General features: G+C 40.8%; 1 protein-coding gene across 14 annotated transcripts in view; it reads left to right on the forward strand.

Moving 5' to 3' along the window:
- KMT2C (lysine methyltransferase 2C) overlaps nucleotides 1-25,848 on the forward strand; it is a 203,808-nt gene that overhangs the window by 39,349 nt on the left and 138,611 nt on the right. For all 14 annotated transcript variants that reach the window (XM_054193123.1, XM_054193120.1, XM_054193122.1 and 11 more), the window contains 2 exons: nucleotides 10,883-10,971; nucleotides 23,598-23,736. In XM_054193123.1, the coding sequence (XP_054049098.1) occupies nucleotides 10,883-10,971; nucleotides 23,598-23,736 (228 nt within the window). The remainder of the gene's footprint in view (nucleotides 1-10,882; nucleotides 10,972-23,597; nucleotides 23,737-25,848) is intronic.

A 25,848-nucleotide genomic window follows, 5' to 3' on the forward strand; every position in this document is an offset into this window, starting at 1 on the left:
ATTGCTTGTGTGTCCTTGGATGATGGCCTCAAAGGAACTTGACCTGGAGGTATCAGTTGGTCGTCTTGGATGACTTCCATTGTAGTAGTTGCTGTAACAAGGTTCGCTGGATACGTGCCCCTATCGTGTGACACAGATACAATTTTGTTTATAACCCTGACCTGTATCGTATGACGTAGGCTGGGCAGTAGATCATTCTTTTGGTAGCACTTCTGTCACAGCCTGATCTCATCTCGTGCTGGGGGGTGGGAACGAGATGATCAGGTAGTAGAACTCCTCTAGCATCAAGGGCTGGAAAACCCAGCTATTTATTAACGTGCCTTTAAAGAAAAACGTGGAAAAAAAAAAGGTAAATTAAAGAAATGAGGGAATAACAGTTCTAAAAAAAAATACTGTGAATTTATGTATTTACTCTTAATGGACAGAAGACTGGCATACAGAAAAAGCAGAGAAAGTAGCTAGATGTGGTTTGTATTGGTCTCAAATATAAAGAGGTTAAATTTTAAGAACATTGGTATACAGCAATGAACATTGTCCCGAATAAAGATGATAATTTTAAGTCTTTTGAACAGAAGATTAGAAGTTATCTCTTGTAATTATTTGCGGCTATTCGTAACCTATCTGTAATTGTCAGAAGGCAAATTTGTGTCTCCAGGTTAGACGAATCCTCTTCAGGGATGGAAAAAAAAAGTGCAGGCTGGTTTTGTTAGCAGAGTGCAGCGTTTCTGCCTTACCTATGCCCCTAGAGATTGATATGTCTGTTTATCCAGAAGCTTTTAAACATGTTTGAAGACTTGTATTAGTTGTGACTGCGCTTCGGAGCATTGCTTATTATGCTACTTGTATTGCTGTTTATATTTCACAATAGTATTTCCAGAGTTTTATTTACTCTGGTATAAAAATAGTTTCCATGATCTGGCTTTTAGGATTTACTTCTGGTTTGAAAACAATTTTGTTAGAAGAAAAACAATTCATGTGAGTTATAAATTTGCACTGATACCTATCTGATTACATTGCCCATTTTATTTTTAGGTCTATGTTTATTCTTCTGGGGTTTGCCAAGCCTTCTGAATAAGTTCTAATGGATTTTTAATTAGCGAGCAGATCTTGTGTTTTTCCCTTTGGCTTTCCTAGGTTTAGCAGTTTTATTGAAAGAAAAATATTTCATAATACTTGTTGACATTATCTGAAATAAAAAATGCATTTCTTTATAAGGAGCACCAAGGGTGCTAACAGATGGAAAAGATATGTGGCGATATGACATTCATTTCTGTTGTGTTTTTTTCCTGTCTAAATCCATTTTAGATGGGTAATGACAGACTGTAGTTAACATGCAAGAACTACTTTTCTTACATGCCATCAATTAATTTGGGTATTATTAAGAAAATTCTACCTAATATGTTCTAGGCCAGCATCTTGCATAAAAGCGGGTTATTTATATCACTTTGGGTACTGTTGGCTCTTTCATGTCGTGATTCTTCTAGTTCAAGCTTAAATGCTTGGTGGGAGTAGCAGTAGGGAAATACACTGATATTGTCGCCTGTAGGTTGTTTGTCGCCTTTTGTAAACAGGTGAAATTGGAGGACGGATGCCATTCTCGGGGAATCCTGTAACATGCATCTGAGGGACAGACAGATGGGTTTCTTGTGGTATTGGTGGGATCAGAAATAATTCAAAAGCATAAGAACAAATGGCGTTATTTTCCGTGTAATCTGCAGGAAGACTTGTGTTTGCTATCAGGTCTGAAGACATGAGTAAAATTGATTTGAGACAAAAGATGCTGAGCTTTTTTCAGTAAGAAAGCATGGGATGTTCTGAGTTGACTGATGCGTTTTGATAGATGTAAGATCTGGAAACCGTTCAAGATGATGTAATGTAAGCAGGATTTAGTTTCTTTTCAAGAAATTGATATAATAGGTAAGAGTTGAATATTTGCATTGGTTTTTGATTGCCCTAACTGAATTAACAATTAATAAAAGCAGTGGTTAGAGTTGTCTGTGATCATTGTATGCAGACTGTACTTGCTGGGTACAAAAGCAATTTTTTGAGTAAAAACTTTAGTACTAGATTATTCGGTTGTTGTGTACCTGCAGCATGTGAGGCTGGGTGTTACGCAGGCAGCACAGTCTGCACCTGCACGTAATATATCCAGTGAGAATATTTAACATAAGCAGACAAACGCGTTTTGAAAGAATCTTCACAATCTTCCTGTGGTAAGGCTCCGGCAGACTGCAAAGTTTCAAAAGGAAGTCTTTGAAAATGCTTCTTAATTAATGGTGCTAAAATTACAAAAATCTGTTCACAGAAACCAAAACTTCCACCAAGTTCCAAGTACTTGGCAGCTGTTTCTCATGCGCGATGACTCAGATCCGCTGAATTTCATGTATGGGATCTTGAAACCACCAGACATGAGAATTACAGTCCTTACCATTGTATCGCCACCTCTGTTCAGGAGAGAGTAGCAGGCAAACCCTGCAATGTATGAAAGAGCAAGCAGCCGGATGGTTCTTAATTCTTAAAAAAAGGCATGACCTTGGTCCTGTTGTGGGTAAAACATTTTGGGCATCATGGCTGTGACAAGATCGGAGGAGTTAAAACTTGCTGTAGCCGTCGTCATGGAGAAACAAATCTTGTGTTCTGATGCAAGTGGATGCTTACGCTACCCGTCAAGAAAAGACAGTGTTTGAGGCAGTAGCATATTTTGATGCAGTTTTGTTGACTTAAAGGCAGGAGAAGTGTGGACGAGTAGTGTTGGATGGTGCAGCTGCACACATGAAATTCTTGCCAAGGTTAGAACATCGGTGTTTTTGACAATGTCAGTGGTCTCTCGGTGTTGCCATTCCATTCTCCCTGCCTGTCAAAAAAAAAAAAAAAAAAAGAACCTGTGAAAATCATTCAGGGGTCTTGATAAGCATTATTTAGCAAATTCATCCAAGAGCCTCACACGCACTGTTGTCTGGAGCAATCGTTAAGAACGGAGCTGTTACCCGGTCCGGAGCCAGGTGGATACACAGAGGTAGCTGGGAGTTGGGAACGCGCAGGCAGCTTGTAGCTGCTGGTGCTCCCGAAGGTTTGTCTAATGTGGTTCCACAAAAGGTTTTAAAAAATAGTGCAAGTGCTAAATTCTTGGTATGTTGTTTTGCATCATTTTAACAGTGAATATGGCCAAGTGCATTGGTAACAAGTGTATAAAGGATGTAGTTCGTGCAAAACTGCAAGTATGTAACGTGTCAGAAGGTCGCAATTACATCAGAATTTTTTTTTTGGTAATGTCATTATTTCTGAAATGTGTATAATGGTTAAGGTCATATGTAATGTGTTTTGTGCTAGGGAACTAAAACTGTGAATGGCAAGTCAGACAATGAGACTGCCCATCAGTGAGAAGGTAGTTCTTGAGAAATAAGAACCTGTAGCAGTTTTGGATGCTCTATATTGCTGAGTTAACGTGACAGATATTTCACTAAAAGTAATTTTCAGTTACAGAATTTATAGATGTCTAAACAGTTGGTTTGAAAAGTAAAAAGAAAGCTGAAAGATCTCAAAGCCTTTTATATGATTTCTCGCTCTGCTGTTTGAACTGTCTCCAAATCGGAACGGTCCATACGTCTAGATCAGGCAACCTGGCTTCGTTCTTTTAACATCAAACTCAGATTTTCTCATGTAATGGCATCACAAAAAGGTGTGCAGCAGGACCTTGCCGTGTAGTAGCCCTACCCTCAGCATTTTAGTCTGTAACTGAAGCTGTGACTCCATGGGTATTTTATGGGCTCATGTGAAAAGTTTATTATATTTACGTGACTCTGACTGTTACTGGTAATAAATCCTCCTAGTTTGGTCCTTGGCTGCTGTGACCCCTCCATCTCTGTCGCCAGCCCACTGAGGATGTTCCCAAATGGGTTGAAGTTGGGAAGAAGATGTCATGGCCTTGTTAGTAAGGCTCTGTTTCCGCTAGGATAGTCTTCATCTCCTTTATCTTTACAAATAACTTCAGGGAAGAGCAGAGAAAACGCTGAAGATGGTCGCTTTGGCCAGAGCAGCCTCATCACCCAGCAGAGTGTAGCTTCAGGCTCCTGGATCTGGTGGCCTTCTGCAGAATTGAGTTGAGATTAAGATTTTCCAACAGTGAAATGACATTCCAGTTACAGCAATTATGGCTCTTAGATTCGGGTAGACAGTTCTGATGAGCGCCTGCCGGCAGGACATCCTATTTGCCTTTTCTCAGTCTCCCGTGGCAAGTAATTTTGCTGCAGTATTGGCCCGAGAGCCCAGGCAATACAGGTTAACTGTGCAATACAGATAACCCAAACTTCACATTTACTTAAAAGTACTAATTCATTTGACCTTTAAATTGTTGTTAAAACTGTGCAGTGCAAATTCGTTGTGACGCATGATATTTTACTCAAGTCCTGTTTCAGGACAGGTTTTTTTTTTCCTCAAGAGCTCTGCATTGATCAGTGCGTTTCCCTTGTATTAGCTTTCTTTTTGCCAACAGTGACTGTACTCTAGAATGAAAGCAAAGATGCATCTATGACATTCAGTACAAATAATCTTGAAAAGAGTCCTGCTTGCATTTCTTTGGGTAGGGTAAGAAATTTTTGACAAATCTCCCTTTCACAGGGGAGTACTGGAAAAGTTCAGATAAGAATTCTGGAGCGCAGGCTGGGTTCTTTTTATGCTTTTTCTCAGACATCCCTGATCTCAAAGGCTAAAATACTTTTTCATTTCAGGTGCTTAGTGCTCTCAGAGGTAACTGTATAAAATATAGATGTTAAAAAAGTTTCAGCTCTGAACATGTTACAGCCTGGGTGAATGATTAATGTCTTTTAGATCGTTACTGGTTAAAAGAGATGTGAGATGGGAAGTTGCAATGTTTTGGTTTCAAACGTAAGCTGGGTCACTTCTCTTTGATGTAGTAATTTATGAAAAGATGATTATGCTTTATAAATTAGAAGTATTAAGATACACACTTCCCTTTGATTGTACCAGGAGACTAATAGGCAATATCAAGTATATTTTTGAGATCTTTTAATAATGAAACTGAAGGTTGAGCAAATTCTATAATGAAATTGTAATAAGTCTGGTTTTGTAGATGTTAAACAAAAACGGTTTCCTACAGTCTTTCACTTCTCTCTATTACTAAAACGTCAAGCTTTTTTTCACCTTCGTATCACTTGTGATGTTTCTGTTGCATATCTTTTCCATACGTCAGGGTGCTTCTGCCTTTATTACACGCATACCTAATATAAGAAGTAAATAGGAAGAAAGTAGATGTTGAGGTTTTTTTCTTTTTTATAATGTGCGAACGAAAATGTTGTGGAGGGCAAGTGCTGAAGGTATTTTCACCTGTTACTGATTGATCAATTAAAAAAATCCTCTTAAGAACCTTTTAAATCGGAATCAGTTTGAAGCCGGAGTCAATATGATAGCGAATGTCCTATTTTAGGCTTGTTAGTGTTTAGAGCCATAGAAATCAATTCTAGCTAGCTGGCATCTGCCTTGCTTCCAGAGCCATATTCATTTTATCCAGACTTGGGTGTAGAATGTTCTCAACTCTTCGAAGTAATGAAGTTCTACATTGAAAAGTAGTGTTCAGAGAGGGGAAAAAAAACCCCTTTTCCTTGTAGATGTCTCCCTGGGTGGATTCTTACTTGCTGTGCTTCCCTTCGTGTGGGGCTACTGGCTGAACCTTAGGTGTTCTAGCTTATATTTCAGCACAGTTAAACTTTTACAGCTGCACTTAACAACTTAGGGCTCAGAAATCGTGGGAGCGTGTGCTTTTTGCACACCTGTTAAAGAGATTCTTGAAAAGACTGTAACAGCTTTCACTTGTGAAACTGTCGCGTGAACACGAAGGCGTTACTCCCCGTGCTGACGGCAGCACTAATTGAACCTTTCTATAAATCATTCCTGTACCGTCTTCCAGGGTAAGGCTGCGGACAGATGTTCATTTAACAAGACATCTGTGCTGGTTTAGGATGTTACTGTATCCCAGATGTTACACCACCTTTTAAGGTTATTGGCCCTGTTTTATATATTTAGTACCAGCATTTTGCTCAGCACTTCACAAAGCGTAGGAAGGAAGGTAGTTTTTTTTCCCCTGAATGATCTGGAGGTTTTGGCATTTGAGAAAGAGGGGTAAACTCTGGAGCGGTTCATATGTACACGTTCTCAAAAGCCTGGAACAAAATGCACTGGGTTAGTAAGGTAGTTTACATGGATGGTCTGAACAAACTGTCGCCTGATTGTGTTGGTAGCAACTCGGGGAGAACTTGCAGAAACTGGTGTCTGGCAATAACTTCTGGGTAATCATAAACTGGCAGCCTGGCAGTGACGGGGATCTGAGGATTGTAGCTTTGTCAGTTATTGCATGTGGTTGCAGGAGACGTTGGCCCATGGCCTCATTTCTGGTCACCTTGTGGAAAGAATGAGTGAGATCCACGGTGTACTTTAGACCTGCGTTGTACTTGTCAGGTTACGGTGCTATTGATGTCACCTTAAAAGAAAAACAAAACAGTAAACCCAAACATGCAAAAAAAAAAAAAAGTCATACATTGAAAAGAAAAAAAGACTAAAAGTAGTAGTGTCTGATTACTGACAGGTGAATAAGACGCTTTCCTGTTTTCTCCCAGATTGTGTGTCCGAGTGCTCTCCGTGCAGTTCAGCAGAAGCCGCTGGGGTGCCCGGTGATCTCGTCGGGCTAGCGAAGGGTTCAGCCAGGCTTTCCCCCGGTGGAGGGGGCACCTGACGCTCTGCTCAGCCCCGCAGAAGGCTTTTCTGGGATCTTCTTCCTAAATTTTAATTAGTTGCTTACCCAGAGAACAATTACGAGGGTTTTTTTTACTGTGGTGTGTTTAAGGATGGCGATCAATGAAAGGCATTAGCTAAGAAATCTAATTGATAACAAAGTTAGGAGTAGGTCACAGAAGATTCTCATAAATGACTCCATTTTACACAAATGTGAGTAAAATTATTGTAGACAGTAATTATATTTAACTGGAGTCCTATATACATAAAAAAGTGTAGTTTTGTCTTTTGTTGACTTCGTTTCATGAAATGCTGAACACGCTTTAAACGCTTAAAGAAGTTATATTTCTCTCAGTGGGTCTGTTCTTTTAAACACAAATAGATGTGCTTTTGTTTTTTCCTTCTAAATTGAACTCCATTGTAGGAAAAAAGAGCGAGAAAGCCAATCGCGGAAGCCTTGGCAGCAGTTCAGCCTGCGTACCAAGCCCACTGCCTGTTGTACTGACTAATATTTATTGTTGTTTTCTTGTCGGGTCCGTATCGGCCAGGCTCTGCCTGTACATTTTGTTCTTGGTTTGTAAGCTGTTGGAGACGTGGCTCGTCTGTGTTGAGCGCTTCTGCCGTCCCGAGCCGGTGGGGTTTCTGCAATGATGTGTATAAGCATGATGTAGTTACTCCTCCTAGTAAGAAAGTTTGGGATGGAGCTTGGAGACATAGAGCAGAACTGAGGTTATAATGTCCCATATAGCAATTCTGGTTCAGTACCGACTGGCTTTTTGTGAGCGAAGGGGAGTAGTCATGGGCTGTTGTTCCGTAATTGTTTTAAGGCAGCAAACGTCTTGCCCCAGCAGCCTTTTCACATCCTCCTTCAGAAGGATGAATTTCAGAAGAAGTCGTCAAGCCCCAGGAGAAGAACAGAGCACAGGTTGCTTTTCCCCCCTTATTTAAGGGCGAGCGGAATAAGTAAATAGAAAAATAAAAAAATAAACAGGGCTTGTCAGTGGAAAAATCTAGTGTTATGCAAACCAGCCAAAAGCTTTATGTATAAAACTCTTAATTAAAATGTATAAACTTAATGCAAATAGCATTAAACAATCCATTCTTATTACAAATGTTGATTGCGATGATTAGGTATGCTGTATGGCCTTTTCGAATGGCATTTTCTGTGGAAACATTAAATTATAGTTGTCAGTACAGTGTATATTTCACTGTTTTGTGACTTGAATTATTCTTTTCTCTAAGCCAAATGTAAATTTGTAGGCTATAAAATCTCTTCTGATGATTGTGAAATGAATGTAACTAGCAAAAATAAGTTTATGATATAATGTGGTATTTTTTTTCCACCACTTCTTCAGTTTTATTTAAAACCTGCACGTCATTATGAAGGCTTTATGTAGAATTTTTGGGGGAGGGGAATGGCAAGAAAACGGCAGATGTGGTTATATCTTTTGCTGAAAGAGGCAATTATGTTTAATTAATTGAAACCTCTGATTTTCCTTAGTGTTAAATAGGTTGCTAAAATACGGCAGGGAGTTTGAGGAGTGAATGCTGCTCTTGTTTAAACAAAATGTTTAAAAAGGCTTTGGAAGGTACTTCGGTCTTTAATACATGAAATGTAGTTTTAATAGAAAATCTAAAGGTGTATGTGAATTATTAAATAAACATAAACAATTGTCATCTTCCACTATCCAGTGACCTCCACCTCCAGGGTTGTGTTGGAGAGCGCTGAAATGGGGTACTTGGGAAGAAAGCAGAATTATCATTTACCTTTGTGATGATTGCAAAGTAATCCTGGTTTAGTACAACCTTGTAACTTTGCGTTGCAGACGGGTAGTTGGTAGAAGAATAATTGGGATAGGGTTTAGAAATAATCCCCATTCTTAGCTGGTTGTGTTCTGTAAAGCTTTCGAGCATCCCTGCGCCGAGGGAAGTGATTTCATGTACCTGTGTTCCCATCCTTTCCTTTGGTGCTGGCTGGTGTGCTGGGACGTTGTGAAGAACTACAAAAAATGGAATACTTGAATGCTCTTGTTTTCTTACCAGCTGCATTGTTTTTGGAAGTGTTAGAAGAGGGTTCCCTCTTTCTTGCTGTGTCTCAGCCTTGCTGGAAGAGCCCATTCTATCCAGTGAATGTGCTGTCCCATTTGTTCTACTGCCTTCTCTTCGTTACAGATGGGAATAAATCTGTGTGACCATCTCAGATGCTGCTGGGAGAAACATTCCTGTCCTTCCCACTTCCAAAACACATCCATCCACCTTCCAGCCAGCTCGCTGGTTGCTGCACGCGTGGATGGGCTGGTACGGTGGCTGGAGGGAGGAATGTAAGAGTTTCTTCTGGTCGCTGTGCGGTTTATTCTGGTTTAAATATTTGCGAAACACAGGTTTTAAGAAACTACTCTGGAAGCTTGTAAAGTCGCAAACACCAGAAGGGAATTCTGGCTTCCGTCTTCTCTAAGGTGGCTATTTTGTGTGTTAGGTGTATGCTCTCACTGCTTATGGATAAGCAGGCAAGGGGGAAGATAGTCTTGTATCCGTGGGCTTCCCGTTGCGCCCACATTTTCCAGTGTTGTCCTGAACAAATTCCACAGGGATATCAAGAAAAGTCCTTCAGTCCCTTCATCTCTTCTCGCTTTCCTCTTCCCCCTGGCTCCTTTGTAAATAGAGTGGGTTTTTTCAGGCTTTAGTTTGAGCCTCATTTTAATTCTTCTTTTCCTCCTTTGCAGAGGCAAAACCGATCCCAACACAATGGGAAGGTTTTCTTGTTGGGCAGTCCAAGGCACTCACTCCTCTTCTAGCAGGAGAGCAACACACATAGACTCCAAAGATGCTTCCAGTTCTGTGCACGTTATCCGCTTTGATCCATGAGAACCAAAGGCATTGCACAATAGAGTTTATTTTGTAGCTGATTTAGTAGATCTAGTTCTGCGAAATTAGTTTGGGTAGATTTAAGTATTATAAGAATCTGTACAACAACAACAAAAAAAAAAAAAAGGAAGTGCTGGTTTGGAATGATTTAATCACTTAAAAACACCAAAACCACTTTTCCCCCCCAAAACAGAACTAAACCCAAACCTTTCAGAGTCCTCTGTAAAAGAGGAACCGGAGCGGTTTTCTGTTCGGGGGGTGGCAAGCGGGGTGGCCATGTGCTGGCCTGCCTGGCATCCCCATTCAAGGCATGTTGGTTGGGTGAATGGTTGCCTGGGAGCTCTGGGAGGTTGGAACTGCTGAGATGCCCCAAACCGCTCAGAATTTGTGTACTTGGACTGAGAAGCTCCCAGGGTCTCCCAGGCTTTCCGTCAGCGTGCCGGGCACCTTGCCAAGAGGCCTGAAAATTTGGGAGGCGAGGTGCCAAGCTCTTGGCTCCCTGTCAAATGGGCTGCCGAACAGCTGGGAATCTGGATGCTTGGGCTTCTCAGCAGCCCACCGCGGTAGTTGCCGAAGAGCCAGGCAGGGGAAAAAAAGCTGGAATTTGTGGCGCGAACCTATCTGCTTTCTGTCAGACCTTGCTCGAAATCGAAACAGATCTGCTAGGTATTGTTGTTTTGATGTGCTGTCCTCACGTGATGACTTTTTTGATGTGATGACATCTAGCCGTCTCTCTTAACTATTTTGCGTGTCAAAATATTTGTTTCACTGAAAGTGATGCATGTTTCCATTTAGTTGCTTTAGCATCATTATTATTCTATAGACATTTCTTCCAAGGATGCTCTGAATGGATCGGTGTCTGTGTTACAGTGTGTGTAACTACTGGCCAGATTTTAGATTGTGTTCTCTCATGTCTGTCTATAGTTATCTCCTATGTGGAGAAAATAGGATGCTCATATCTTAAAATCTTGCTAATTTAATGTATTTTTTGATCAGTAAAAGTTTGTCACTGTATTTTTCTTGTAATCAGAAAAACTGAAGGGGCCGACTGACTCAATTGTACGTTGTTGGGAACATTACCTAGAACGGGAAAAAAAAGGGGAGGAAACTTCTGATTTGTGCAAGACTCAAATCACGGGTTAGCTTAAATGTTACATAATGCTGACATTTATCCCTCAAAATGAAATTATTTAAATCCCGGATAAATTTGAAACTTCAAAATTTTACAAGTGCTTTCAGTTTGAAAAGAGTATTTCTCTTCTTATCTTTGCAGGCCTCGGAGTAGAGGAAAAACTGCAGTGGAGGATGAAGACAGTATGGATGGCTTGGAGGCAGCAGAAACAGAAAACACTGTGGAAACAGGTAATGAGAGGGTGGTGTTGATGCTGCCTGGTTATTGCTCCTCTCTCGGAAACGCATTTAGTTACGCAGGACTGTGGTAGACAAGAAATATTTCTTTAGTTTTGTAGTATGAGATGTGCATCTGGGCAGATAAACCAGGAAAAGAATCCTTTAATATTTAAGCCTATATTAATAAAAGCTGTTTGAACCTATTGCTTTTAAATAGTCTAATGGGAATGCCTTCATGGTGCAGTTATGGAGATGCTCTTTTTCTGGTTTTGCAAGTCTGTATCTGACAAAAATAAAAGCTCTGGAGCAGTAGCTGCTATTTTTAGAGTACCTGCCAAAATACGGTATTACTTATTGACCTGTATCTTCAGCTAAGTACAGCAGATTATATACCAAAGGGATAACCGGGATAACCAAACGTTAATGCTTCCTGCTGCTGCTTAGGAAACGAGATAAAATATCTGTTCTTGCTTTTGTAAATATTTGTTGTGATAGTACCCAAAAGCTTCAGTTACCGGAGGGATCTCATTATACTGGACCCAGTGCTGTTGTAACAGCGTGTGATTTTTCTTCTGGCAGGTTGAGAGTCTAGAGAGACAAGCAGATGAGCTAACACACGAGATAAAGGCCATGGTGAAGAACTGTCATCTCTTTGCCAGGCACATGTCTGTAGCCATTTGCCAGTTTTTAACACTGGGACTGAATGTGTGTAGAAGGACAAAACCTGCCAGGAAGGGTGATGCCGCGGCCAGTTGGCGGACGTTTGTCAGTTTGACAGGAATAAGCCTTAAAAATGCATCGAGACATAAGGGTTTATAAATTTAATTAGGTGGCCCTGTAAGTGCAGTTCGCAAAGCGTAAGAGAGCGCAGGGGCCCTGCCAGCGGAAGCTGAGGGTCAGGGCGGCAGCTGATGGAAATGCCGGCTGAGTTGAGGGAGTTGTGGAATTACTCTCATAGCTGCGAAGTAAAGGAGATAGAGTTGGGGAGTCCTTGAAGAGAAGAAGTTGTGTTTAGCATAGATCTATAGGGAGAACAAGCAGAGGACCTCAAAAGAGCCATTTTTGCAGCAGCATTTTATAGAGGCCATACAGGAATATGGTTGCGGTGGTGAAAGCCGTAAAAGAGGAGGCTGAAATTCTCATGTGGATGGGGGATGAGCTTTGACTGCGCATGCTGGTCTCTTGCTTCTTACTTGTTTAGATGGCGAGCGATGTTGAGAAGGCTTTGTACTTGAGACTGCAGGCTTTGGGGAGCGTCAGGAGTGTTTAGTCACAACTTGTGTTGAATATTAGTGTCTTTAATGGTTTGTGGAGGGAGTCTAGATTAAAGCTTAATACAAGCATGTTTCATCGTTTATTCTGGCTGTTGTTTTTCTGCCTCTGGTAGTAAGCTGCTGGTGGTAGGGAACTTGGATGGTCTTTTCTAGCTTCTCCAAGAAGGTAATTACCAGTTATTAAAGTTGAAAGTGAAAAAGTTGTAGCAGGTATTTGTTGCTAGAAAAACAGAGTAGGGGAAAGGAAAGCTAGTTCTAATTGTGTCCTGTATTCCATGTATTACACCTCCTATCCCAAGTGTTAGAAAACAGCCTTATGAAAATCAGCAAAGGGGACAGAAAGTGTGATTGTAAGTGGGAAGTTTTGTAAATTTTAAATACTTAAAAAAAAAAAAAAAGAAATTCAAGCTTAAGAACTGCTGGTTCGCGACTGTGTAGGGAATTTAGTGATAGCTGCATTTTTCTTTTGGCTTTACATGTCATAATTAACAAAGTTCCTCAATAGACATCTGAGAGCAGTTTTCATGTTGGAGGAGAGAGGGACACATATAATTATTTTTAAAGCTTCAAGAATGCATATAGATAAGTCTCTCCATTATCCTTCATCAAAATCATCCTGGCTGTCACAGAGGGCCGATGCTCCTTTCCGAAGGTGCAGGCAGCAGTGGAGCACTGTGCTAGAAATCCCGACAGACACAGACTCCGCTGGATCTGCTGCTGGAAGCGGTTCTCCATCACCTCAGTGCTGAGCCCAAGGTGGTTTTGCAAACTGTACTCTTCAGTGGAAAGAAGCCTAGTAAAAATAAACAGGTCTGAAATCCCGTTATTACAGGGGGAACCAGAATAGACTTGAAAGAGCTTTACAAATTGCTCAAGATGATTAGACACAGAATCACGATCACGTTATCTTAAAAGTTGAACACTGTGTGACTTGGAAGAGATTTAATCATATTAACTGCAGAGGCTGCTGCCTCTATAACTTATTGTAAGCGATTATTTGTGTTAATAACAAAGTGTGGGAGAAGGAGTAATCCTAATTTGTTTCTCCATGTAAAACTGTGTTAATCAAATTGAATTGTATTAGTGTTAACAGTTTATGAATTTCTACTTTGACTAGAAAGGGTCTTTTCTTTTGTTTTCTTACAAATAGTGGACCTGCCAACAATTTACTGTAGTACTTGGCAAACCAAAACACAATATAGTAATATTACAAAACTTGAGATCATTGGAACATCTTGACGTGTGACTGGTGACATATTTTGCGTCTCCATATTTCTAGCTTCTTTTCCATTGTTTGGTTCATGTGTTGAGAATAATCAGGAATTCTTTAACTGTGTGATGTTTCTATTTCTTGTTTGTTTGGGTTTGGGACATTGTTTCTATTTTGTTTTATTAACGGAGTCTAGCATTACTGGTGTCCTTTTATGAATTAATTAATTTTCATAAAATGAGAGAAGTCCATGTTGTTAATGTTGTATTCAATATAATGAGCTCTACTTTTAGGGAAGGGAGCGATGCAGGAGGAATGAGAACTTTCCTCACAGGGAAGGGAAAAAGGAGATGCCCCATGTAATCCCACCTAGAATAAAGAGGTGTTTTCTAGCTGTCAAATCTTTTATGGGGAAAAAAGCAAGGGGGGGGGGGGCGGTGTAACTACTAAACATTATACGTTATTTCCATTTGTAACATTGAAACAAATGTTTGTTCAAGTTAAAAAACCAAAACCAAAACTTCTTCCTGAAAAGGGACTCTTTTGTAATGTTAAGGCACAGCGATTTTAATTGCAGTTTGGGAAACAAGTTACTACCCTTGACAAAATTCTGTAATCTTGTATGTAAAAAGAGGCAGAATTGGAAGCAAAGCAGGGTAAGCTCGGTGCTGCGCTCATCGTTTCAGCGTGGGTTATTTTCCCCGCCAACTACAGGGATTTCTGAGCCCTGCCCATTTTCTGGCCAAGTGCTATGTTCGCTGTGGTATAAATGAATGTAGAATTCTTAAGGATGGGAAGAGAGGACGGATTTGGAATTAGAAAAAGGAGATTTGGGAATATGGAATAAAGATCTGTTTCGTGCTAAGTTAACTTTTTCCTTAAAAACGATGCTGGCAATCAACAGACTTTCAGCTTCTCGTAAACCACAGGAGAGACTCCTTTCCTTTACCCACCAGCCCTGTCTCTCTTGCTGATTTCTTAGATCATCCCTTACAGACTGTTTTGCTTCTCAGCTTCGTATTGGCCTTTCCAGATGTCTGTTCCTTCATTTTTCTTCCTTGTGGTTCCCCCAGCTGTCCATCCCTCCCATTGTTTTAGCACCCACAGCATCATAGCGTGGTTAAGGTTGGCTGGGGCCTCTGGGGATCATCTGGTCCAGTCTTCTGCTCAAGCAGGGCCGCCTAGAGCTGGTTGCCCAGGACTGTTTCCAGACAGCTTTTGAGTATCTCCAAGGATGGAGACTCTACAACCTCCCTGGGCAACCTGTGCCAGCGCTTTGTCAGCCTTACAGCAGAAGAGCATTTCCTGATGTTCGGAGGGAACCTCCTGTGTCTCAGTTTGTGTCTGTGGCCTCTGCTCCTGTCAAGACCTTTCAGCCATCAACACTTTCTTTCCACCTTTCTAGGTATCAGTAAAATACAGTTTGTTGTAGAATATTGTGTTCTCCTGTAGGTCTTATTGTGTTGATCCTCTCTGTAAGAGTAGTTTTCTTCTGATAAGTCAGTCTCCATAGTGGCAAAAAAAGTACAAACCACAAAAGTGTGGAAAGCACATGGCTTTTTGCACACATGTATATGAAAATATAAAACTGCTAATTGAAAGAAATAAATAATATAACGAATACCTCCTGGTAAGCTCTCTGCAGGTTTGGTAGCCCTTTGCTATTAACAAAGACTTGGCTTCTTCTTCTTTTCCCCATCTTCTCTTAGTTTCAGCAAGTTTCTGTACTTGGTATTTTCTTGGTTCTGCGTTTAAGTCGACTGAAACTGAATTTTGTGTGTTAATTCTTTGATCGTTCTCTCTCTTTTTTTTTTTTTTTTTTTTTTTTTTTTGAGAACGCTTGTAAAATATCCAGCTCCTCTTAGAATCTGCAATCCTTCCTGTCTCTGTCTTGCATTAAAATGTTGAGATTCAGACTCTGATCTGGGAGAAGTGCAATAAAATAAGTTTATTTTAACTGCTGAGTCTCTTGTGAAACTCACAGTAAATCCGTCGGGTATTCTGTTTACTATCTTTAGTACTTAAATTAGTACTTACTAACAGACCCTTACCTCCCCATGGTGTCTGGAGGCTTTAGAATTTATAATACGTAAAAGAATCTGTATGATTTTATCAACCTATAGCTCCTTGCCTGCGTTATTGTCGTTAGTAATGGTATTTTCAGAACCAGTGACATTGCCCGGCCGGTTGATTTTGTGTTGGACTTCACATGAACTCCCTGAAGCCTTCTTCTAATCAGCCTCTTTTGTCTCAGGGCAAAGCACAGAAAAACCTGAAACAAACACTTCTCAGTGGAGGAAACTTATCCGTGTAGAAGCTGCCAGAGAATTTTGGACTGATTCAGAATTTCATCAGCTTTGAAGCAGCCTGAAAAGCACTTTTCTAGAGGCAAAAATGATTGCAATATCCTACCTGCGAGAGAACATACAGTCACTTTTTGTACCAGTATGAGCCATACTGAGCAGAGCCTCCCACTAAGACAAGTCAAACACCCCTGAGAGCAAGTCCTGGTTTGGGTGAATCAATAGCAAAAGCTCTTGTTCATTCAGCAACACCAAAGACCTTTAAAAATCCACTTCGTGCTTTTCAGACAGATACTTGGGCCTCATCGCTATGTCGCTTATCACTTCTAAAATTAATGAAAGGAAGAATCAACACCACTGAGGACATTGCCCGTAGATTAAATTTGTCCATAAATATTTGGGGCAAATATGTGCTTAAAATTGCACTTAAATATGTTTTAAGGCAATTAATATTCCCTGTACTCATTATAAAGGGAGTAGTTCCTTCTTTCTTAGGCATCTGACAGCTGCCTGTCCAGACGCTGGAAAAACTAGCAGAACTGAGCGTCTTGTTGTTATTATTATAAGCATCTTATTATTTTTCATTGTATTCTGGTAATTTGTAATGAGGAAACCAAATGCAACAGGAAGTTATTTGATATTTGCCTTTAAGTCATTACAGGCTTACTCGATAATAACATTTCTCATCGTGCACACTTTAAATGGGCCATTTAGAAAAATTGGATTTTTTTTTCCTTCTGACCGATATCTCTGTCTCAGGTGTTTTGGGAGCACGTGGAATATTTTGTAGTAGGTGGAATCTGCTGTTTACAAATAAATTCTAACCTCACTGAGTTTTTAATTGTGGAGGTTATTTCTGAGATGCAACCTCCTTTTTTTTGCTTATTTATTCAATAGTGCTTTTGCAGTTTTGATATCAAACTATGCTTCGTTAAACATAACCCACAGGTTTTGGAAGGAGTTTTCAAGGACCCAGAATATTCCACCTTCCCGCTGCCCTGAAGCTTAACGCTGCTGCTGGTGCTGCTGTGTTGTTAGTGACATAATGAGGGAATTTGCGTTGACGTTACCAGTCAAGTATATTGAAATAGTAGCATGTATCTTGTGTGCCGTACACTCTTTTCCTCACTGGAAGCGGTGCTGTTCTGTTTTAATTCTATGAACCTGTGTTAATTTTCGGTAGTGCTGTGTTGAGGCTGACTCTCCAGTTTGGTAGAAGAAATATTAGAGAAATTGAGACCCCAGTCCCACCTAATTAAAATCATACTATAAACCAGGTTGGTTTTGGAGTCCCATAAGCATCTGCCCTGGTAACCCTTTTCTAGGTCAGGTACAGAAGAGAAGAAAGTAACAGGTAAAATAAACTTACTTAGGGTGATAAAGTGGAACCCACCTGCAAGGCACTGAAGGCTGACCATAGGGGGGAAAAAAAAAGACTCTTAAATTCAGTAGTAGTGCATGTAAAAGAACATGCAGGGGGAAATCACCACCCTAATTTTGTGTAAACAAAAGTTGTCTCTGAAATAGCTGCTGCTACCTGAGCAAGTGGTGCTGTAGTTCTTCCGAGAATTGCCGTAGCTTTTATCAGTCAAAGAAGGAAACCAAATTCTGAGAATTACTGGCAAAGGGATAAGGAGAAAAAAGCATCAGTGTGGGGTTTTTTTTTCCACTGCTGCTTTATAAACCTGTGGCATGACTGCGTGTTAAATGCCATGTGCAGTTCTGCTTCCCCTTCTCCAAAAGGACAAGCTGCAACTGGGAACGTACAGGAAAGGGCAACAAGTACGACAAGAAGTAAATAATAGCTTCTGCATGGGGATCGGTTTGGGTAAAAGGCTTCAACCTGAAGTGATACAACCGGAGAGGAGGTTAATAGGGTCCCACAAAATGATGAGTGGTATTGAGAAAATGACCAGGGAATGATGATGCGTTTTGGTTTGCGACACAGACATTAGGGGACGTCAGGTCATGTTGAGAGCACAAAGGCAGGTGGGTTTGCACTTGGCATCTACTTAAATTATAGAATTCATTGCTGGTGGATGCTTTGGGCATGAAGAATTTACATGGCTTCCACAAAGACCTGAACAAATTAATGGAAAAATCATCAGACGAGTGCTGTTGAGTACCACCCCCGATTTAGGAAGTTCCTCGGTCACGGATCAGTCAGAGCCGATTATCCATAATATGGTGTCTTCTGTTTAGAATGACTGAAGTTATAGTGTAAGTGGTCCTACACTGAAAACCTTATTTTCATTTTATAACCATTATAAAATTGACAGCAAGTTATTTTCTGTATAAAATGTATTTAATAAATAGGAGTTCTATTAGAATGAAAATTATCAAAATGCACACTGAAATGTACAAAAACAGAGTAGCCGCAGGCTTTCTTCTCACCTCCGTGTAACAACTGTTGCAGTAAGTAAATCGCCACAATGTCCTTCAGGTAGGAACAAACAGATAAGTGGCGGTTTTAAAAGAAAATACACGTGCAGCTCTTGCAAAAAAAAAAACCCCAACAAACCACTTCTGCTGCGGTGATCCGTTTTGTTGTTTATTGTCGTGAATAAAATTTTACAGTGTTGACTTAAGATGAAGAAAGTTTGCCTCTGTCCATGGAGAAATGGCTCTTGCATGTGGTTACTACCGTCGCGCTCAAACGTCCGCGTGCTTTTCTCCCCCTCTGCCCCATAGTTGTGTTTTCAGCAGGGAAGAGTATGTGGCTGCAGACCCAGAGCAGCCCGGGTGATGGTGGTGGCCAGCCTGAATTCCTCAGACAGTAGCAGCAGTGATGATGTTTCTACTAAATTGTGTCCTGAACAGTAATAAGACTTATGAACTCTGACTTAGTGGAAACTTGTTTTTTCCTAAGTTGGGACAGTGAGTGAAACTTGATAATTATAGTACTAGATAGGCGTTTATAATTTACATTCCCTTGTTAAAATTTCTTTTTATATTGTTGCTGTGCTGACCTGGTTTCTTTCTCTGTCTAAGCTGCAGAAGCTGGAGCATTTTGGTCTTGTTTTTACTTCTGTAGACCCCTGTGACGCTGTGTAAAACGCCTCCTCCCTTTAGCCGTTTTGTTATTTTCAACAATAACAATTGCATCTGCTGGTTAAAAGCTTGTTACTCCCTCTTGCTGAACATCACGGTAAGCAACGGTTGAGACCCTTGGAATGTCCCTGCTGTGTTTTGGCGATACTGGTATTTTCCAGCCTGCAATAGTTTTTGGTCTTACTGAAAGTTTTGGAAGCTCATGACGTTTGCTTGGTGGCTGCCAAATTAGCAGTAGATCTGACACTAGAGTCCCAACCACTAAGCCGGTGAAACAGTCAACTCGTTGCATCTACACAGCAGTAGAATATTTATTTTAGGTTTATGACAGCTGTTTTGATTTTTCTTTTTTCTCAGTGTCACTGTATACCGAATATTATAAGATGTAAAAGAAGATGTGGCAGAACTCTTACAGTATTTTCAGGTTTTGACTTGGAAAGAAGTTTCCAACTTTTTAAAAGTAACTTTTGGATATGCTAGTGTCTTTTCTTTGCCTGATTGCCATAGCGGAGCCCACACGTATATCTCCTCATCTTGCTGTAGATTTACTCTAGCAGCTTGTAGAATAGCACCTTGTGATTACTAGGAAACAGAAAAGGTCTGTTTGTAACCAAAGAGTAGATTAGACCTTTAGCTGGTGTTGCTTCATTGCTCTTTCTTCATCACATCCCCAAAGAAATCATGTATAAAATTCCAGCCATCACCAGTCTCCTTCCCACAAGCATCCCTGTGATGGTCTGCAAGAGAACCGCTGCTGTGGATGGGCTTACGAAAAATGGGGCTTCCACCTGTGAGGCTGCGTGTCCCGTATGGGTCTGTGCCTTGGAAACCTCTCCCCGTGTGCCTGAGGATAGAGCAGGAAAAGCGGAAATTGTCAATGCTGTTGTTATTCTGAACGTTACTCTGTATGAGATGTAAGTAAGGAGAGACCAGCTAGTATTAGAAGGTGGGTAATCCACGTAATCAGCCGAGACTGGTTCGTGCTGTTTGTTATTGCCGTCGAGTATTCACTGCGTTTTGCTCTGGGAAGAGGAATAAAAATAATTACGAAGAGAAGAAATTTTTGAATGCTTAAAATACAGAACCCTTGTAAAGATTTATTTTTTTTTTCCTTATTTGAAAAATTTCACATGACGTCTTCAGTGTTGTAAAACCTATGTATACATCTTTCATCTTGCATACATACCTATGTATACATCTTTCTTAGGCAAATGCAATGCAAGTGTTAATTAAAAGAGAAATTTAATGCACATGCTGTAAATCTTACTAATCCTTGTGACATATCTGTCCCCTGTCTGTGTTAGGCTCCCTCCTCCCTGATCCCCTGTTTCCTATCTCCATCCTTGGAGATGCTCAGAAGCCATCTGGGCATAGTGCTGGGTAACTGGCTCTGGTGGCTCTGCCTGAGTGGGGATGCTGGACAAGGTGGTCTCTGGGCTGCCCTCCAGCCTCAACCATGCTGTGGTTCTGTGAGCGTTACCCAGGGTGTAAAACGTATGGAAGTCTCACCCCTTTTGGTGGCTCCTTGTACTTTTGGGGATTTCTTTTACCTTTAATAAGAAAAGAAGGCTTTCCTGTCCTCACCAGTCAGGTGGGGAAGAACTATTGATGTGATTGTCTTCAAACAATGGTTTTTTTTAAATGCTATATTTTTTACTATTTTCCTAATGTTTTAGTAAAGGATAGTGACATAAAAAAAGAACTTAGAGACATTTGGTAATTATGCAATTAGCTGTTTTAATTCTTAGTTCCCTCAACAAACTCATTATACACGGGCAAGACTTTCATTGTGATGGAAACAGTCATGAAAATAGGATGCAAAATACAGCCTTATATATGGATGTGCAAATGAGCTTCACGTTTATTAATCATTTGTGGTTCCTTCATTCCCAGAAGCTTCAAAGTAGGCTGCCATGACCAAGTCTGATGAATGTTCATTAAATACAGTGAGAAGCTGTTAATGTACCGTGCCAGGTGCCTCCAAGAACATCTCTGAGGCAGCGATGAGGGTATCTGCTGTCCCTTTGCCGTGCCAGTGCCAGACTCCCATCTCCTAGGAGTCTGATTCCTGAAATGCATTACTTCCCTTCTTCCTTAATCTTCTGTTGGAAAACTTTCACAAAGTTGAAGCGTGGCACGCACAACCAACATAAACACTATTTTCATTCTGGTTGGTGAGCACCGTGTTTTCAGTCTTCCAACGGCATATTGAGACACAGTTTGGTTTCTTGCAGAGACAGCAGTTGAGATGTTGTTTGTCTCATTTAGTATAATTTGGGTCCCTTCTTTTCGAAGGAAGCAAACAGCAGGGGGAAAAGCACCATAAGGATGTAAGCTCATGTAGTCATCGTGTGGAGTGAAACAATCTGTGTCTCCTCACACAGGCCAGAGTTCTTGAGAATGAGTTAGTGCCCGTGAACTTTGCCTTTCCAGTGTAATGGGCGCCCATTAATGTATAATGGGATGAAAGCTGGCAAAGAGTGAATGGCTTTTGCTTGCTTGAAAGTTTCTGCAGGCACATAATAAAGCAGAGTTCCTCTTGCAAGGTTTAACTCTGTTAAATAAAGTCACCAAGATGGATCAGAGCAGGGCCACCATTTCTGGTGGTCTTCCTTGAGCACTGCATGCACGATTGTCCTGGGCTGTGTTGTGGGTTTTGTTTGTAGCAATTTGGTGTCTGCCTGTCATAGAGGTGTTTATGTTTTGTGCTCTTCATTGAAGCTGTACTTGGAGATTTTGGGGTTACTTGCACAAAATTATCCTTCAGATCCAGCATACTTTGGAAACTGCTATGGACCGTTAATGAGCGGCTCTGCTGGACGCTACCTGTTTCAGGAATCCTCCTGCAGGAATGATTGCAGGGATTGTTTGTTCAGACATGCCAAAAACTAAGGGTGTGGGGTTTGGATTGGTTTTGTGTTTTGGGGTGGTGTTTTTATTTTGCTGTACTGAGCCATTTACTGTTTCAAGGGATGTATTCCCAACAGGATATTTATTTCGTGTCAAACGATTGTCCAGCTTTTTTTTTTTTTTTTTTTTTCAGGACAGGCTGGTAGACTGGGTTTAGCACAAGCCATTTGGCTTTCAGACAGGTAGTCTTTTTGGGGTGTGTCAGATGTCCAAGCACATTTCAGATGTATGTTATTGAGTAGGTTTACTGAAATAGGTGAAGCAATTCCTGTTTACTCCATCTCAAATAAATACCTGGCACAACTAGTCATGAATTGGGATTTCTTACTCTTTTTTTTCTTAATTTTGTGGTTCTCTCCAGTATGTTTTAGATGCCTTCATTGTGAGTTTTAAATGTTATACGTCGTCTTCCTAAATGAGTTCACTCCAGGTTAAAGAATAATTATACTTCAATCTCTGTCCATTAAACAAGAAAGATTTCCCCTTCTCGATGTGCTCTATCAGGCATATTATTTCAATATTACAGACCAAGCTGTGCAATTCTGTGTTCTGAGGATTTTCCTCTCTTTTATTGTTCTTATAAATGAGATTAAAGCAGGTTTTTGTGCACGCCCACCCATGTCGTAGATTCTTCTACTCCTCCATTTCTCCACTGGAATCATTTATCCTTTGCAATATTTGATTATATTTTGACATGGGTGGTTTTGTTTTGTTTTGTTTTTTAAAGTGAATATATCTTCTGCTTTGGTCTTCTAAATAATCTGTTGCTTTGCTCTAGCTGGCCTTTTGTGAAAGAGCTGTACGTATTGGCCTCTCAGCCCAAAGCCAGGTTCACTGGAAGCTTGAGGTGATGTGCTCGATGGTGGCGTGTGACACAGGTCCATGCTCTGGCCCTGCTATGGGGACAGACATGGCAGCTGTGGAGAATGACAGGAGCAGGCAGTAGCGTCTTAAGCTGGGTATGCCACAGACCATCTGCCACAGTCCCATGGTTTCTATGTTATTTGGTTTTCAAAATCAAAGTATGGAGGAGTGCGGAAATAGCAAATTTTACTGCTCTCCAGACGTGGCCCTTGTTCCTGTGCGTTCTGATGCAGTCGGGGCGGTGCGTTGCCGTGTCCTCCTGGCAAATCCATGACTTGCTCCGTGCAAAGGAGAGAACCAAATGGGAATAAGATTTAAGTTGCGTAGGCAATTGCAACTTGGTGTGTCATGTTTCTGAGCAGAAACAAACTTTCTAGGCAAACAGAAGCATTGTCAGCTGTAGATGTATATATTTCTGTTTAACAACTAATCTAAAGTAAAAGGATGCTGCAAAAATTGCTTTTTTTTCCCTACAGTTGGGCATAAATTTCAAGCTGGCACAAACCGTGTCCTGCCTTCCTTCACCTCCTCCACGCTGTGTAATCAGGAACGAACTAGTGCAGGGAACTGATGAAAGTTAAAGCTAATCTGGGAGGAAAAAAGGTTTATTATAGCCCAGATGAGTGTGCTCAACTGATGTTTGTGCAGGGGTGACAGAGCAGGTGCAGAAGAGGAGATGCGGGGAAAATGAGATGGGCTAAAACTGCAACCTTATATGGAAAGGTCGTCATTAAACAACACTCCCCCTGCCCTATTCCTGATTACTTATTGTACAACTTTAGTTCACAGTGGTATGTGTCCTATGGAAACAACTTTATAAGCATTCAATTTCATGTTTTAGCTAGATGGGAAGGATAATATTTTCCTACTCTCTTAACTTATTGTGTCTGAGAACATAGTTACATGGCTTAATCTATCTATAAATGAAATGGATGTTTGCAGCACAAGGGAAACCTTACAGCTGGTTTTACAGTCTAAATAAATAAAATAATAACTAACTAACTGTTATTCCTATTTTTTAAACAGAAGTCAAAGAGCAATCTGCAGAAGAGGATGCCCAAACGGAAGTGGAGAGCACCAAGCAGCTAACACCAGTCCTTCAGCGCTCAGTGTCCGAGGAGTCTGCGAGCTCCACTGCCTCCGTGGCTGTGGAAGCTAAAACCAGGTTAGTGAGCGAAAAGGCAGGGCTGGGAGGTGGGTAGTGGGGTGCAGAGTGCTTGGGGTGCAGGCTTGGGACACCCTACTGCTGCTTTGAAGTGCTGGCATCTTCAAGAAGAAGAGCACCCTGCGCTTGAGACCGATGACTTAATTGGCGTGTAGGGAGATCAGGGTGAAAAGCACATTCCTTGAGTGTTGTCCTCAGACTGCACTGGTAAACCCTTGAATTACAGCATAATAGCTGTTTAAATTAAAACAGACATAAGTGATATGAGATAAAATGTGATTTCTGAAGCTTTCCTGCTGAGAAAATGGTGTATTAGCAAATCCATATGAAGTTATTTCTGAAGTTTCAGCTTGTATGTCTGTATTTTCAGGAACAAAGTAAAAAAATCTCTTGTCATTTCTACTATATTCTTCCTTCTGTCAGAATTTATAAAACAACGGGTTTAGTGTGTTTTTTTTTAAAAAAACACTTTTTATCAATATAAATTCCCCAGAAAGCAGTGAAAGTATTAATTACATTATTTGAGGGGAACCAAACCACAGGGTCTGTGATCACTGTTGAAGCAGTATCACAGAATTCTGGCAGAGCTGCTCTGTTGAAGCCCCAGTACCAGTTTTGAACCCAGTAGCGGGTCTCTCCTGCTGCAGAGATTGCTGTTACCAGACAGCTACAGGTGTAATTGTATTTTGATGGACTTGGATAGAATTGTCATCATCATTTTACTTCCTCCTAATCCGACTCAGACCATATTTTCCATGCACAAAAAATTACTTCGTTTACCTGCTGCATATATAATTTTAATGTTCTACGTGCACAGAAACTCCTTAGGTTCAAATAGATCCCTTCTTACTGAGAGTTTCTGTTAAATAGATCTTGTGCGTATACCTGAATGAAATACACAGATTTTTCGGTTCTTAATGGAATTTTCCAAAGCTGGTATTAAATTGCAGTAAATACATAGACGAACTTGAACTGAACAGCTGTTTTGGTTCTTTATTTGAACCTGGTTTGGATCATTTGCAGAAGTTTTAGTGCTGTTTCATCCGCTCTCTGTTCTTCTCAAGGTTGGTTTCTTGCTTTGATCCTGAATAGTTGATTATAGCACTTTCCCTAGCCATAAATTTGTTGCTTAAAAGCTGGACGACAGTCTTCTAAAAAAAACTTCTGCATGGTTCTGAATCAGCCCTTAGTTGCCTTCAACTTACTCTTCTTTCCAACTAAAAGTGTTGACTTCAGGGACAAACTTTTTAGCAGGGCCTGTTGTGATAGGATGAGGGGTAATGGTTTTAAACCAAAAAAGGGAAGATTTAGACTAGATAGAAGGAAGAATTTTTTTACGCTGAGGGTAGTGAAACCCTGGCCCAGGTTGCCCAGAGAGGTGGTAGATGCCCCGTCGCTTGAGACATTCAAGGTCAGGTTGGACGGGGCTCTGAGCAACCTGATCTAGTTGAGGATGTCCCTGCTCATGGCAGGGGGGTTGGACTAGATGACTTTAAAGGTCCCTTCCAACCCAAACTGTTCTATGATTCTACGACTTTGATTAGTCAAGATCGAAAGGGTATTATGGGCCCATTGCTTTGGCTGATCAAAGCATTGGAAAACTAAGTACTATTAATTTTAACTAAAGTAACAACGATCAGACCCTGTCTCTGACATTTTGGAAAGAAATGTATTAAGGAGATGTGAGACAGTTAATTGGGAGTCATAGGTTTCTCTCATCCCAGGTAATTTTGGTTCCAGACTTAGAGGCAAAATTGGTGTTAGCTGCAGAAGTCATTGATGTCGTCATAACAATGGGGGGAAAAAACCACGTCAGGGTTTTTTTGGCATTGTGTCTTGAAACCTAGCAGAAGAATGCCTCTTCTGATCTGTGACTTCTTGATCGATTTGTCTGTATCATTGTCTGCGGTGTGCTGATACTGCCACCGAGCCGTGCAGGGGTGGGAGGACTGGATTCTGGGTGGCTTAACTCCGTTCTCCTAGGAGAAAATACAACGTGTGAAATACACAACCAAACGCCATCAGCGTGTGTTCACGGTGGGAGGAAGTGTACGAAGATTTAGGATAAGGTGTGACTCCGTAGAATCTTTAAACCCGTAACTTGCAGAAGTA

This window comes from Rissa tridactyla, chromosome 2 (genome assembly GCF_028500815.1).
Source record: "Rissa tridactyla isolate bRisTri1 chromosome 2, bRisTri1.patW.cur.20221130, whole genome shotgun sequence".
Classification (NCBI taxonomy): Eukaryota; Metazoa; Chordata; class Aves; order Charadriiformes; family Laridae; genus Rissa; species Rissa tridactyla.